The sequence below is a fragment of the Lissotriton helveticus genome, chromosome 9 (genome assembly GCF_964261635.1).
Source record: "Lissotriton helveticus chromosome 9, aLisHel1.1, whole genome shotgun sequence".
Lineage (NCBI taxonomy): Eukaryota > Metazoa > Chordata > Amphibia > Caudata > Salamandridae > Lissotriton > Lissotriton helveticus.
In genome coordinates, this window is record NC_136070.1 from 336,163,505 (window position 1) to 336,177,017 (window position 13,513).

Below are 13,513 nucleotides of genomic sequence, written 5' to 3' on the forward strand. Positions count from 1 at the left end.
GAGTGTCACCCTTTTCAGTATATGATGCTATATAGATTATTCAAAGTCTTCCTGACACCAAAGGTTGCAGTCTGATCCGAGTCTAGGATCTCATATGACCTAGTACCAAAAAGGGTCCCACTGTTCTAGATACTGAGAAGGCTGATATGGTTCCATACAACAGTCTGTCTTAGATCTATGTACGAATTAAAGTGCATTTGAACCTTACACTTAATATTTTACTAACTGCCCGTGCAATGGGCCCTATTGAGTGGTCAGCAGAATACTATGCTAAATAAAATGCAATGTTTTCAATTTGAATTGTTGTCACTTGTTACTCCACATGCCTCTTCGTTTGCCTGCTGCCTAGTTTGACTGACATTTCCTATTTGTGAATTTAGTATATGTGTGGTGTGATCTTCTGAATTCTTCTATTGCATACATTTACTGCTGATATGCCATGTGCTCTTAATTATGAAGTTTTCTGCTTGTCACTCTTATTTGTTGACCGTTGAATGCTAGAAATAAAAAGATATATGTTCACCAATATTGATGCAAATTAACAAATATTTGCCTACAGTTACGAAATGCTTATGGCTGATTTGTTTTTCCCCACTAGCCTATTGTTTTCAAAAGTCAAGTTGGAGTCACTCTGTAGAGGGCCAGATGAAGCACTGCTTACTTGTAAACATATGCTGCAGATTTGGAAGTCTTGCTACAACCTCACTAATCCCAGGTAATATTTTTTTGCTCAGAAATTTCGTTGATCCCTTAATTGCAGTTTAGCCTAATCTTAATAATTTTACTATGTTTGAAATTATAGCGTGCCTTTGGAGCCTACGTGGATGTTCCATGTTATGTCTAACTTGGCTACAGTTAGTCAATCTATAGGTTTTTTTAAGAAGCAAACATCTTCAGATCCTAGCTCAACCGACATTGACTTGGCTTTACTATTGCCAACATTTCATCAAGCAGATTAGATATGACCTCAAACTCACCACCTAATTCAGTATGCTTGGACTTGTCTGCTTACAGAGCTTTGTAAGTAGAGGTAGAACGGGCAGTCTTTTTTATCTAGTTCCAAGTCTTTTTGCCAGGGTAAGAGTAGAAAGCTGACGGAAATGGAGGCGGGGTGGATTGGTGTGGAACTCAAGAGGAACCCCTCTTTGAGGCTTGGGGCTGCCCCGAGCTTTTTGGCAAGAAATGGGGCAAGTGATTCAATCTAATGCCCTAAGGGGCGCGTGTGTCTTGTACCGGAATAACCATATACAAGTGTTTTACTCATCCTAGAGAAGGATTTACAAGTCTCTTTCGTCTCTCTTTCAAATGTGTTTTATCCAAATAATGTGCTTGATTTCGCTGCCAATCTATTTTGTGATTTGTTCCTTAAAACCAATAAACTTGATTATCAAAAAAAAAAAGTAGAAAGCTGGCAAAGAAGCATATTAGTGGCTTGCTTGTATGTTTGTTAACATCTGGGTCGTATAACGAAACAATCTCACTTGTACACACAAAGGGGATGCATTCTAAAAAGATATTAGAAACTGTTGTTACCTTACCCTTAAATGTAATAAAGCGGAATCTGTATGACTTGCACTTCTTCATGTTCTTCTTAGAAGTGCCAATCAGCTGAGCAATACCACGACCTAATTTAGCACCAGTGATAGCAATGGCTGCCTTTCGTCTGCTGTTTTCATGTTGGAAAGATCACACTATGAAATAACTGGCAATCATCTGAGGTAATGTTCCAACCCATACTTTTTCGCCCCCCCCCATGACACCTCGGATTAGACCTAGGCCTTGGATTGCTTGTGTTCCAGTTGAGAGAATATCTTACTTGGTAGATCAGGCTCTGTTCTGCAAGAACAAGGCTGATTTGTAAATGGATGGGTCTAATCTGAGGTGGCATAGTAGGCAAAAAACAATGGGTTGGAATGCTACCGGAGCGATTGCCAGTAGTTAGACTATTTGAGTATTTAGGAGTTTTCCTCCCATCCCTTTTTGTGCGTTTGACAATTTTACCTTATCCATGTTACATTATTTGTAGATTCCACCCACTCGGGGTTATTAGCTTTGTTCCAGGACAATCTTTTTTTTCTCTGTGGCCCTTAGTATATATTGGATGAGCGTCTACCGAAAAGTGACATGTTAACCCCTTGGCCGCGGCGGTAATTCCGCCGCGGCACTAGGGGGGAGGAGGGTCCGTGTGACGCCGCCATGCTCGTGACGGAACCACTCCGTCACGAGCCACGGGCATGCTGTGCTTGTGACAGAGTGGTTCCATCACGGCCCCGCCCGCTCAATAGAGCGTAGACGCGGAATTCCTGCAGCGTGGGCGGGGCGGCCGCGCCGTGACAGAACCACTCCGTCACCAGCACAGCGCGTCCGTGGCTCGTGACGGAGTGGTTCTGTCACGAGCACGGATGAGGTAAAAATTAATCTATGAAAACACTGGAGGTAAATAAACAACTCTTACTTTAGTCTACCTTTACCATCAACTCACCACACGCAGAGAGGCACAATACTCATTGTGTAATGGGTAATATAGTGTGAGGAAAATATATATCCTGCCACAAAATAAAGCGTAACACTTGGTGGTGTAATGAGTGACCTCCATAGCAAGGTGAAAAAGACACAGGACAAGTGTGTATCATGTAAGATTTTGTGGAGAAGAGGCGAAGGAATAATTTTTTAAAAGGTAGGTCACCTCTGTAAAGATCATGAAGATTTGAGAGACAGTCAAGGCAATGCTAGAAACAAATTACCGTTTCCAGGTCCTACAGCATTAATAGAAATAAGGAGACAACTGGAGCCTAGTGATCTCTTTTTGCCATCACCACATTCTGGGAAGTAATGGTTGCTGGGCATAAATTAAACCACCTGCATATGTTAACTTACAGTCCTAATCAAACCCGATAATTACTTCAATTAACTATAACTATTGAATTTCAGTGATTCAGTGCCAACATTATTAGCAAACCAGAAAATGTATTTCCCGTGGAAATCTGGTCCTAACTATAACTACTACATTGTGCCCTTGGTGGGCAGAGCGTCACACTTTCTCGTGGGGTGCGCCTCTTGTGGTAGGATCATGCCGCTATGATTTTCTCCAACCAGCATCACTCCTGTGACAAATTGAGACGCACTCCCAGATTCCATCCTAATAAATATTTATTCCACACGCATCTCCAGCAGTGAAGCTCTACGTGTTTCGATTCACCTTGATCACAGGTTAATGCAAATCCTGTTTCACTTTCTGTGACCATATTTAAATGTTCTTTTTCCATGTTTGTATTAACAATCAAGATGCATGCTGTTAGTGATAGTTCAATGTCATTGTCCCTGCCTACCATTGGGTTACCTTTTCAAGTTTTCTTCATAAATAACCGCATGCTTAAACTCTTTATGTTCACCCAAAGTGAAACAGGTCTTGCATTAACCTGTGATCCAAGTCCAAGGAGGACGGAAACGCGTAGGATTTCACTGCTGATGATGCGTGTGCAATAAATATTTATTGGCATGGAATTTGGGAGTGCAAATTAATTTATCACAGGAGTGACCCTGGTTGGAGAAGTGTATATATATATATATATATAAATATATATATATATATATGTGTGTATATATTGTGTGTGTAATTATAACATACCTGGGTTCATGCTCAAATGCTGATCATTGATTCAATACACACCATCATAACTCACGCTGTCCAGCATGTTGTCTTGTTAGCTCTTTCTTTGCTTCTGCACTGCTCGTAACTTGATATTTTAAGCATGGTGGGCTGCTCGGAACAGGGTGTGTGTTATGTATGCTGGTAACCATAACTGGTGAATTTCAGTGGTTTTCCTTCTTGAGTCAGGACCACAAATACATTTTTAATGGTGTTTTTTTCAGTAGGATATATACATATATACACACATTTGTTGTTTTTTCACTGAAAAAAAACAAAGGTTAAAGGGACGTTATAGTTATGTCAAAATGTCATGTATAACATGTTTTAAGCTTCACAAGGTCTATTTATCTCAAATAACTATAACTTCCACCCTCGCCATGCACAGTGTAATCAATAAGGTACTTTCTGATGTCATTAGGGATGTTATCAATACAGCCATTGAGCAGCTCATGAGTGATGTAATATGTGATGGTACAAGCAGTGCATGGTGATGGCGCAAGTTATAGTTACTTTAAAAACACTTGTTATAGTTACTTGAGATAAATATAACTGGTGAACTACAGTGGTCATGTTAAAAAGTTATGTTTTTACTGACATTTGCAACCAACTATAACGTCTTTTTTAACCCCTGTTTAAATAGTACAATTCCAAACTATTATGTCACTCTAAACTTTGTTTTTTTTCAGTGAATTTCTACAGTTTTTTTTAATGCAAATTAAGATGTCCATCACCATGCCCGGCGTAGGGTTGGGCACAGGCCAGGCCCTACGCCCAACCTCCAGCTGGCACCTTACTCTCCGCCATGAATGGCCTTTGGCTAGCAAGGGGTTGGCCCTGTGCCCATCCATCAATGGGCACCCAAACCCCGCAGTGCATGGTCATGCACTGCACGGATGTGGATGTATGGCCTGGCCCTGCTCCCAGCCCAACAAGGGAATCAACAGCGCTTTTTTTTTTTGCGCTGTGATTCATTGGGGCTGCACAGTATATGGATTTTCATTTTTTTTTTGTTTGATCCCTTATATTCTTTTTTTATTTTATTTTTTTTTAACTCAAGACCATGTTTCGGAGTCCTATGATGGCAGCTGCAACTTTCCTGCACTTTGCGTCCTGCCAATCACAATGTGCTCTTGACGGGCGAACTGCGGCTTAAAATATACATACATTTTTCTCCTTGAAGTCTCAAAAGCTTCTGAACGGATTACACCAAACCACAAAAAGCACGCTCTCTGGATCTGGCTTCAGCTTTCTGCCAAATTTGATGAAATTGCATTCATCGGTATTTGCAGTATCGCTGTTCAATTTAGCTATGGAAAACTGAATGAGGAAAAGAAGTTTTGGGGTCCTCTTTTTCTCTGCCCACGCTTAACGGATCACTGCAGCACGTTCCAGGAAGAAGCTGAGGTGAATGCAAATACAGAAACAGAAAAAAGATTTACTTTGTACAAAGTGTTTTATGCACTTTCACCCAACTTCTTTTTTTACTATATCACATTAATATTAATATGATTGTCTGTACTCCAACTAAACAAAGTTCTAATGTAATATTACATACAATATTACATTTTTACAAAAACTTAAACAAATCAAGGGCTATAATTCATTATGTAAGATTTCGCCTTAGTGGGCACAAAATCACTTGTCTCGTTTCTGTTAGTATGCCTTATTATAGACGTCCTCACAAATGTACAACATATCGTCTCAATGTCTGTATCTATGTACTATACTTTCTGATTGAGACTTCTAGCCACAGATTCCTCACTTCTTGAATGTTCCCCAGGCATTGACTGAATACCGAAAACATTTTCATAGTACCTCTGTGCGCCAAAAGGATCCCCCATGTGGCTCTGCCCTGATGCCGTTCCACTCTGTAGGGGACATGTGGGACCTATATAGGCACCACCCCATGCACTGATGTCCGTTCTTCCCCGCCTCTAGACTCCGATACGGAACCTCTCTCATCTCTGAGACCGTTTTTTGCTATTATGATTTCTTCCAAAGTTCTCAAAAGTATGCAAGGGGTGTCACCCTCCTAGATGACACGTCTTAAACCCTGTAAGGACGGTTGCAACCCGATGTCTGTGACAGACACCTAGCAAGTTTGCTTGTGGTGTCTGGGGTCGTGCCACGTCTCCAAAACCTGCGGAGAATACGTATCAATGAAGCCGAACGCCATCAGGGACGGAAGAATCTGTGTCCTATGCCAAGGTTATGCGTAGGGCTGCATAAGTTGTAGACCTCCACCTCCTCACTACGGAGGTGAAAACAAACGTCCTAACAGAAGTCCTGCAGCTTGGCCAGACTGCTTCTGAGCCTCTCCTGCCCTTTGACGAGGCCTTGACAGATACCCTGCTAGGTGCTTTGGTTAAGCCTCGTACTGGCACTCACAGACAGTATTACTCCCCTGAATGCTGTAACCTTCTAATGACATGATTCGAGCCCCACTGGTTACGCATCCCCACCGATAGGAGTGCCCCACCTGGACACTCGCTCTTCCTAATAACCCCAGAGCACACTTCAAGAACCTTGTAACCTTTGTCCTGATGATGACCTTTAGTTATATAGGTTGAAACGCCGTCGACTTAGCAACGCGATTTGTGGCAGTCAAAGGGTCTCTTTAAAAACAATGAAATTGTACCCATGTATTGAAAATACTTTTGTTTGACCCCCACTGTATATATTTTCTGCGCGTCTCACGTTGTTTTATAATCACTTGTGTCACTGCGCCGTTTATTCACTACAACACCTTCAGTGCACAATTGGTTGTTATGGTTACTGCTATTTAGTTGTAAATGTGTTCTTCTATATGCAAATAACAACCTTTTCACCTTACTTTGGTCTCCCTTGTCCCCTTTTCTCTGTGATTGATTTCTAATTTTGAACATCCCTTGTTTGAGATACCAGTTGAGTCATTGTTATATTGCTATATTGCTTACCCGGTCTCACCTGGGGTAACGGGTTCACTCCTGTTACATTTTTCCTGCTAGGCTTCTTGATGCACTGTCATTTGGTAGAGAGTGGGGGGAAGGGAACGCACTGCAGACTCTGTTAGTGCGAGGTGAAGGGGACCCTTTAAGTGAGTCCCAGCCTTTTGTCTATCTTGGTCATAGCCAAATACAGGGACCTCATACCGCTTTGTGCAAGCATTAGTCCGTAGACTACCCTGCTGTGATGGGCATCACTATTCAAAGGCTGTGTCTGAAAAGGACATCTATATTCTGTTACAGGCCATCAGCACAAACTATGGCTTCAAGCTGCAGGACAAAGAGGAAAGCAAACAGTACAGGGCACAGTATAGAGTAAACAATGAGATGCTCAAAATGTGACAACCTTTGAAATGAAGTATTTAGCTGCTGTTCTGGTCCCTTCATGGAAAAAATGTGTAGCGAATGCGCAGATTATAGCGAATGTTAATTGCTTTACTGAACTCCTTCACTCTTGGAATTGTTCCAAACAGGACAGGTAGAGCCTATTGATAATCCCAGCAAAGTGGCCAATGGGAGAATATATCTGGAACTCTGACTGCATTTTTAGGTCGTATTCTAAGTCTGGTTTGCTAACAACATCTTGGGGACATTTGGAAACCTTCTTGGAAATGCATTTCTGCCCATTGCTTACCATTGGCTTTGTACTTTGTCACTCACATTTGCTTGCTTTCTATGTGCTGGCTGTATTTGTTTTAGACTGCCCTGCTTGAGTGTGTCCTTCCGTGGCCCAACCCCTATTCTTTCACTAGTCGTGGATTTCTGAAAACAGGCCTTTAAATCTTGTTCTTATCTTGTCACATTTGCTGTGCATTCAAAGACAAAGTTCAGATATCAGGCATTGTTTTCCAAGGAGCTTAGTGTTTACTTTTCTTTCTCTGATTTAAAAGTGAAAGGATTTATGTGACATCATGTTGGTTACAGGAGGTGTACTTGAATGTAAATGTGTCTATAAATGAACTGTGCTGACATTTCAGAATTAATCAGAATTAGAAAAGCACAAAGAAACACATTTTTGGGTAATTCTGAAGTGTGGAGGAAACAAATATTCTGATATGATCAAAGTAAATTAATACACTAGAGGATGACATTAACACATGTCAGTAAAACTTTGTCTATGCAAATGTAATGTTCATTTCAATTGAAGATGTGCTGTCTGAAATGGTAGTACGCTACCAAGCCATTCATATTTCACTTTACCCCTGTCTACTCTGAACCACTCCACACCACTGCAGTCTACTCTGCACCACTCCATTTCACTCTATTCCTCTCTACTCTACATCCCTCTACTCTACACTAAGCCAATACACTCCACCCCGCACTACTATGTGCCAACGCACTCTACACCACCCCACTCTACACCAATCCATTCTAAGCCAATGCACTCTATGCCAATCCACTCTACCAAACTCAAATCTACACTGCTCAACGCCACTGTACTGCACTCAGCGCCACTCCACTCTGCGCCACTATACTCTGATCTTCACCACTGCACTCTACTCTGCGTCACTCCTCTATACATTGATGCGCCTTTTTTTTTAGTAGAAGAAGGAATTACCAATAGGGCAGCTAGATCCTGAAAGAACTCCGAATACACAGCACTAAGGTCCGCTATGGTATCCTCAGGGTCCTCAACCTCTAAGATCTTTGTCAGTACCAAATGTAGGGTCTTCCTAATGATCAGCAACATATCTGGGTATACGACAGGCTGCTGCCATTTAAGGAGCCACCTGTAATCCGTGAGGACAACACCTCCAGTGCTAACTAAAGATCGAGGGTCTACTAAGAACTTGTCAAAGAGAGAACGTAGAGTAAGATACAAGGGATTGTGGTTGCTCTCTAATTTGTCATGGCCTACCATGTCCATCACTAAGGTCGACCATGATGTAATCAATTCGACTTTCAGGCACATGATCACGAAAAGTGTGAGCCCCCATGATGACTGATTTAGTTAGACCATTAGTTGCCCTGACCCCTACATCAATAGGAAAAGCTTTTAATTAAATTGTTGCCTGGGACCATCTGATTATAGGAGTGAGTTCTACCGTGGGAATAGCCCATGCTTCATCCTCCTCTGACGTTATTTTGCAATTTAAAGACATCCTCACCCAAAGTAGGATGCCACCCATGGGTCTTCCACACTTGCTCAGTTTAGCAGGGGTGTGGAAGGATAAATATCCTGTTCTATACATGGGTTCTCAAAGCCACGCCTCTTGGAACATGCATATATCATAATGATCGATAAATTCACACCAAGAAGTTGACACTTTAGATTTAAAGCTAACCACGTTACAAGAGACGACAGAAGTGATTTTCCACACATCACCATGTGTAACATAGCCTGATCCTTACTAGTATCTTCCAGCCTGGTTTGAGCACTACAGACAGCTTCCATTGCACTGTGGCTTAACAAATCACTAATTGACGTGGACGGAATGGCCAGGATGAAGTGAGACCTATGACACCTATCAGGACTAACATCCTTGCTAAACAGTCCCCTACTTAAAGATGCGGAACTGGCTACGGCCAAGTGATCACCCACAGGATTGGAGGGTTGTCTGGCACTCTATGCCATTCTATTCCACCCTGCAGCACTGTACTCTACACCGCTGCTCTCAACACCACTGCACTATACGTCACTCTCCTCTGCAACACTGCACTCTCCACCACTAAACTCCATGCCACTCTTCTCTGCATCACTGCACTCTTATGCCACTACACTCTACTCTGCACCACTCTACTTTACTATACACAAATGCACTGTATGTCAGAACACTCCATGCCACTCTACTCTGCATCGCTCCACTCCACAGCATTCCAGTCTAAGCCACTATAAACTACTCTGCACCACTGCACTCTGACACTCCATTCTATTCCACTGTACTCAACTCTGAACCAATTTGTTGTACGCCACTGCACTCTACGCCACTCTATTCCACTCTACGCCACTGCAATCTACCAGGCACCACTCCACGCCACTTTATTCTACACCGCTGCACTCAATGCCAATACATTCTACACCACTTTGCTCAAACCCAATGCACTCTACTCCACTGCACTCTATGCCTATCTACTCTGCACCACTGCACTGTTTGCTGTTATACTCTACAACACTACTCTACGCCAGTGCCCTATATGCCACTCTACAACACTTTACTCTGTAGCACTGCACTCTCTGCCACTATATGCCACTGCACTTTACTCTGCACCATTCTACCTCACTCTACACCACTACACTATACCCCATTCTAATCTACTGTGCACCACTGCACTCTGACACTTCAATTTCTGCCTCTCTACTCTACTCTGCACCACTCTACTCTATGCCAGTTCTCTCCACACCACACCACTCCAGGTCATCCACTCCACTCTACTCTGCACCACTCCACTCTGCGCCACTCCACTTTACTCTACTCGGCAACACTGCACTTTTTGCCACTCCACTCTACCCCGTGCACTCTACGCCACTACTCTGTCACTGAACTCTACTGTGCACCACTCCACTCTACCATGTACTGCTCCACGCTACAGTACTTCACTCTACTCTGAAATAATCTACACTATGCCACTCTACTCCACTCTGTGCGCTTCCACTCTATGCCACTCTCCTCTAATCTGCACCACTTTACTCTATGCCACTGCACTCTATGCCTCCATGCTATGCCACTGCACTCTACCCTTCACCACTCCACGCCTCTTCACTCTGCTCTGAAATAATCTACTCTGCGCTACTCCATTCTATATGCTGTGCCATGGTACTCTGCACCACCATACTCTTCGCCACTGTGCTCTACGTCACTTTGTTCTAAACCACTGCACTCCACGCCAATGTAATCAACACCACTTTACTCAAAACGAATGCACTCTATGCAAACCACTTTGCCCTTTACACTCTACACCATTATTCTCTACTCTGCAACACTATGCCACTACATGCTACGCCATTCTGTTCTACTCTGCACCTCTGCACTCTACGCCACAGTGCTCAGCACCACTCTACTCTGCACCATTCTACTCTATGCCACTGCTTTCTACAACGCTCTACTCTGCAAGGCTGCACTCTCCTCATCTGAACTCAATGTCCCTCTACTCTGCACTACTGCATTCTACTCCACTGCATGCTACACCGGAGCACGCTGCACAACTCTACACCCTTGCACTCTGCGTCACTGCACTCTACACTGCTCTATTCTACTCTGCATCACTGCTCTCTGCACCATGCTACTCTGCACCAGTGCACCTATGCCACTGCACTCTGATGCTGCACTCAACACTACTGAACTCTGCACCACTCTACTGCATTCTGTGCCATTGCACTCTGCCCCACTCCAATCTAATCGGCGCCATGCTGCTGTACTCTGCACCACTCTACTCTATGCCACTGCACTCTTCGCCACTTTACACCTAGCACGCTACCCTGCACCACTCCACACCACTTCACTCTACTTTGAAACAATCTACACTAAGCTACTGCACTCTATGCCACGGCACTCTGTCTCTGCAATCTACTCTTCAACTCTATGCCACTCTACTCTACATCACTGCACTCTATTCCAATGCACTCTACACCACTTTACTCAAAATCATTTCACCCTACGCTACTGCACTCTAAGCCAATCTACTCTGCACCACTGTACTTTCAGCCACTTCACTCTAGGCCACTCTACTCCACCCTATAGCTCTACACTCTATGATACTCCACTCTGACGCTCTACTCAATTAAACTCTACCCCACTCTATGCCACTCCACTCTATGCCACTCCACTCTGCAAAACTACGCCATTCAACATAAGAACCTCTATGCCACTTCACTCCACTCTATGCTATTCCACTCTATGCCACTCTAAACACTCTATTCTGCCATTCCACTCTCCTACTCAATGCCACTCCACTCTGACAGTCTACTCCGCTCTACGCCACTTTAATCTACAATACTTTACTCCACTCGTGCAAACACCCTCTAAGCCACTGTACTCTACACAACTCCATGACACTCCATGCCACTCTATGCCATTCCACTCTACAACACTCTACTCAACTCTACTCCCTTCTACGACATTCTACCCCATGACACTCCACAACACTCTGCACCACTCAACGCCAGTCATGACACTCCACGCCACTCAACTCTACTCCACTCTACGCCGCTCCGCTCCACTCCAATCCACAACACTCCACTCCACTGACCTCACTAATTTTTAGCAGTGCGTAACAGCAGCTAGGCTAAAGTACAACATGGCTAAAACATATTGGCAAAGCCAATAGCACTTACGTAGTAGGTGGGAAATATTGGCTTTGCCAATGCTTGTGCTAGCTAGCAGGTCGACCAGCACCTTTTTGATTGGATTTTTTTTGCATCTGTATTGTATTTCTTAAAAGTGATATAAATACACAAAACGATCAATCAGAGGATCCAGGCGCAGTAGAAATTAAGTAAATAACTTTAATGTAAGCAGCGCAGCGCACTTGGAAACCTAAATATCCAGTATGATTCTGATGCAAAAACGTGTGTGTGCTTTCTGATAGTTAATCTAACGCTGCATGCCAACGGTGCGGCTTCCGGATATCTCAGAAGTGTAAAAGTAGTGGTTATGTAAGATGCAATTAGAGGTGCTGAATTACCTTATGGAAGCAGGCAGAAAACGACGTATTCAGGAAGAATAACCTTAATAAGATAAAAATGGAAGACCTCCAGGTCTGTGGTATTGTCAGTTCATTTCTGTGCTTCTGGCCTTTTAAAAATGAGACGCGTGGCCTTTTCACGGCTTCCACACCACTTCAGACTCTGTGACACCACTCAAATCCCAGCTTCCTTACTTGCTAAAACACACTAACAGCGCTTCGGTGAAGTGAGCGCCACCATTAAGCCCTAACTTACCTTTGTCTGCGGGGGGGAGGCAGGAGAAAAATAATCAGGCCCAGTGGAGGATGGACTCAAAACAGCGGCTCAAAAGCACATATTTTCGTGGTCTCTCACTTTGTATCTTCATCTCCCTCTCTCTCACTGCCACATGTAAGACCCGAGATTGCACCCTCGTGCCCTCTTTCCACCCCATAGAGACTGATACAGGCGGGGGTCTGCGAACAGAACATCGCTAAGGGAACAAACATTGGCTAAGCCAATAAGTCTCGCCTATGTTTCTTAGCCATGTTGCAACAATGCTAAATGTAAAGAAAAAAAAACTCTGTGACACAGCCAGAGGTGACCGCGTCATATTGCTTTTTTTTTTTGTACTTTCAGCCATGCTGCACTGAAGCCAGCGCTGCTGTACGATATGACTAAGCAAAATAAACAATTGATGGGTGGAATGCTGGACAATGCAAACATTCACCCCCAGTCACAAGGTTCTGGGTTTAATCCATCATTCTTTTGCTGACCACCCCAGTTTGGCCCCAGCCATATGCAAAGCAGTCTTGACCCTGTTCCTTGAGGGAACAGTCCAGCCCGAACTGCCAAGCCAGGCCCTCCCTGGACCGGAAACAAGCATCCTGGGACTGGTTTCTGGTCATCACCCTTCAGCAGCCAGGCTAGCTTGAATCCAGTGGTGTATTGAGCACGGGACCCACGTCTGGGCATACCCTTCCCACTTAGGTTGACATATGCAAAAGAAACGATGGACAGAATGCTGGACAATGCAAATATTCACCCCCAGTCACAAGGATCTGCGTTTAAGCCATCATTCTTTTGCTCACCACACCACCCCAGTTTGGACCCAGCCATATGCAAATCAGTCTTCACCCTGAACCTTGTGGGAACAGTCCAGCCTGAACTGCCAAGCCAGGTCCTGACCGAAAACAAGCATCCTGGGATAGGTTTCTGGGCATCACCCTTCATCAGCCAGGCTAGCTTGAATCCAGTGGTGTAGGAGCACAGGAC

The 13,513-nt window shown here is 43.8% G+C and overlaps 1 protein-coding gene across 3 annotated transcripts in view; it reads left to right on the forward strand.

The window, feature by feature from the left end:
* TTC7B (tetratricopeptide repeat domain 7B) overlaps positions 1–13,513 on the forward strand; it is a 1,395,621-nt gene that overhangs the window by 877,294 nt on the left and 504,814 nt on the right. For all 3 annotated transcript variants that reach the window (XM_078660056.1, XM_078660054.1, XM_078660055.1), the window contains exon 16: positions 599–715. In XM_078660056.1, the coding sequence (XP_078516182.1) occupies positions 599–715 (117 nt within the window). The remainder of the gene's footprint in view (positions 1–598; positions 716–13,513) is intronic.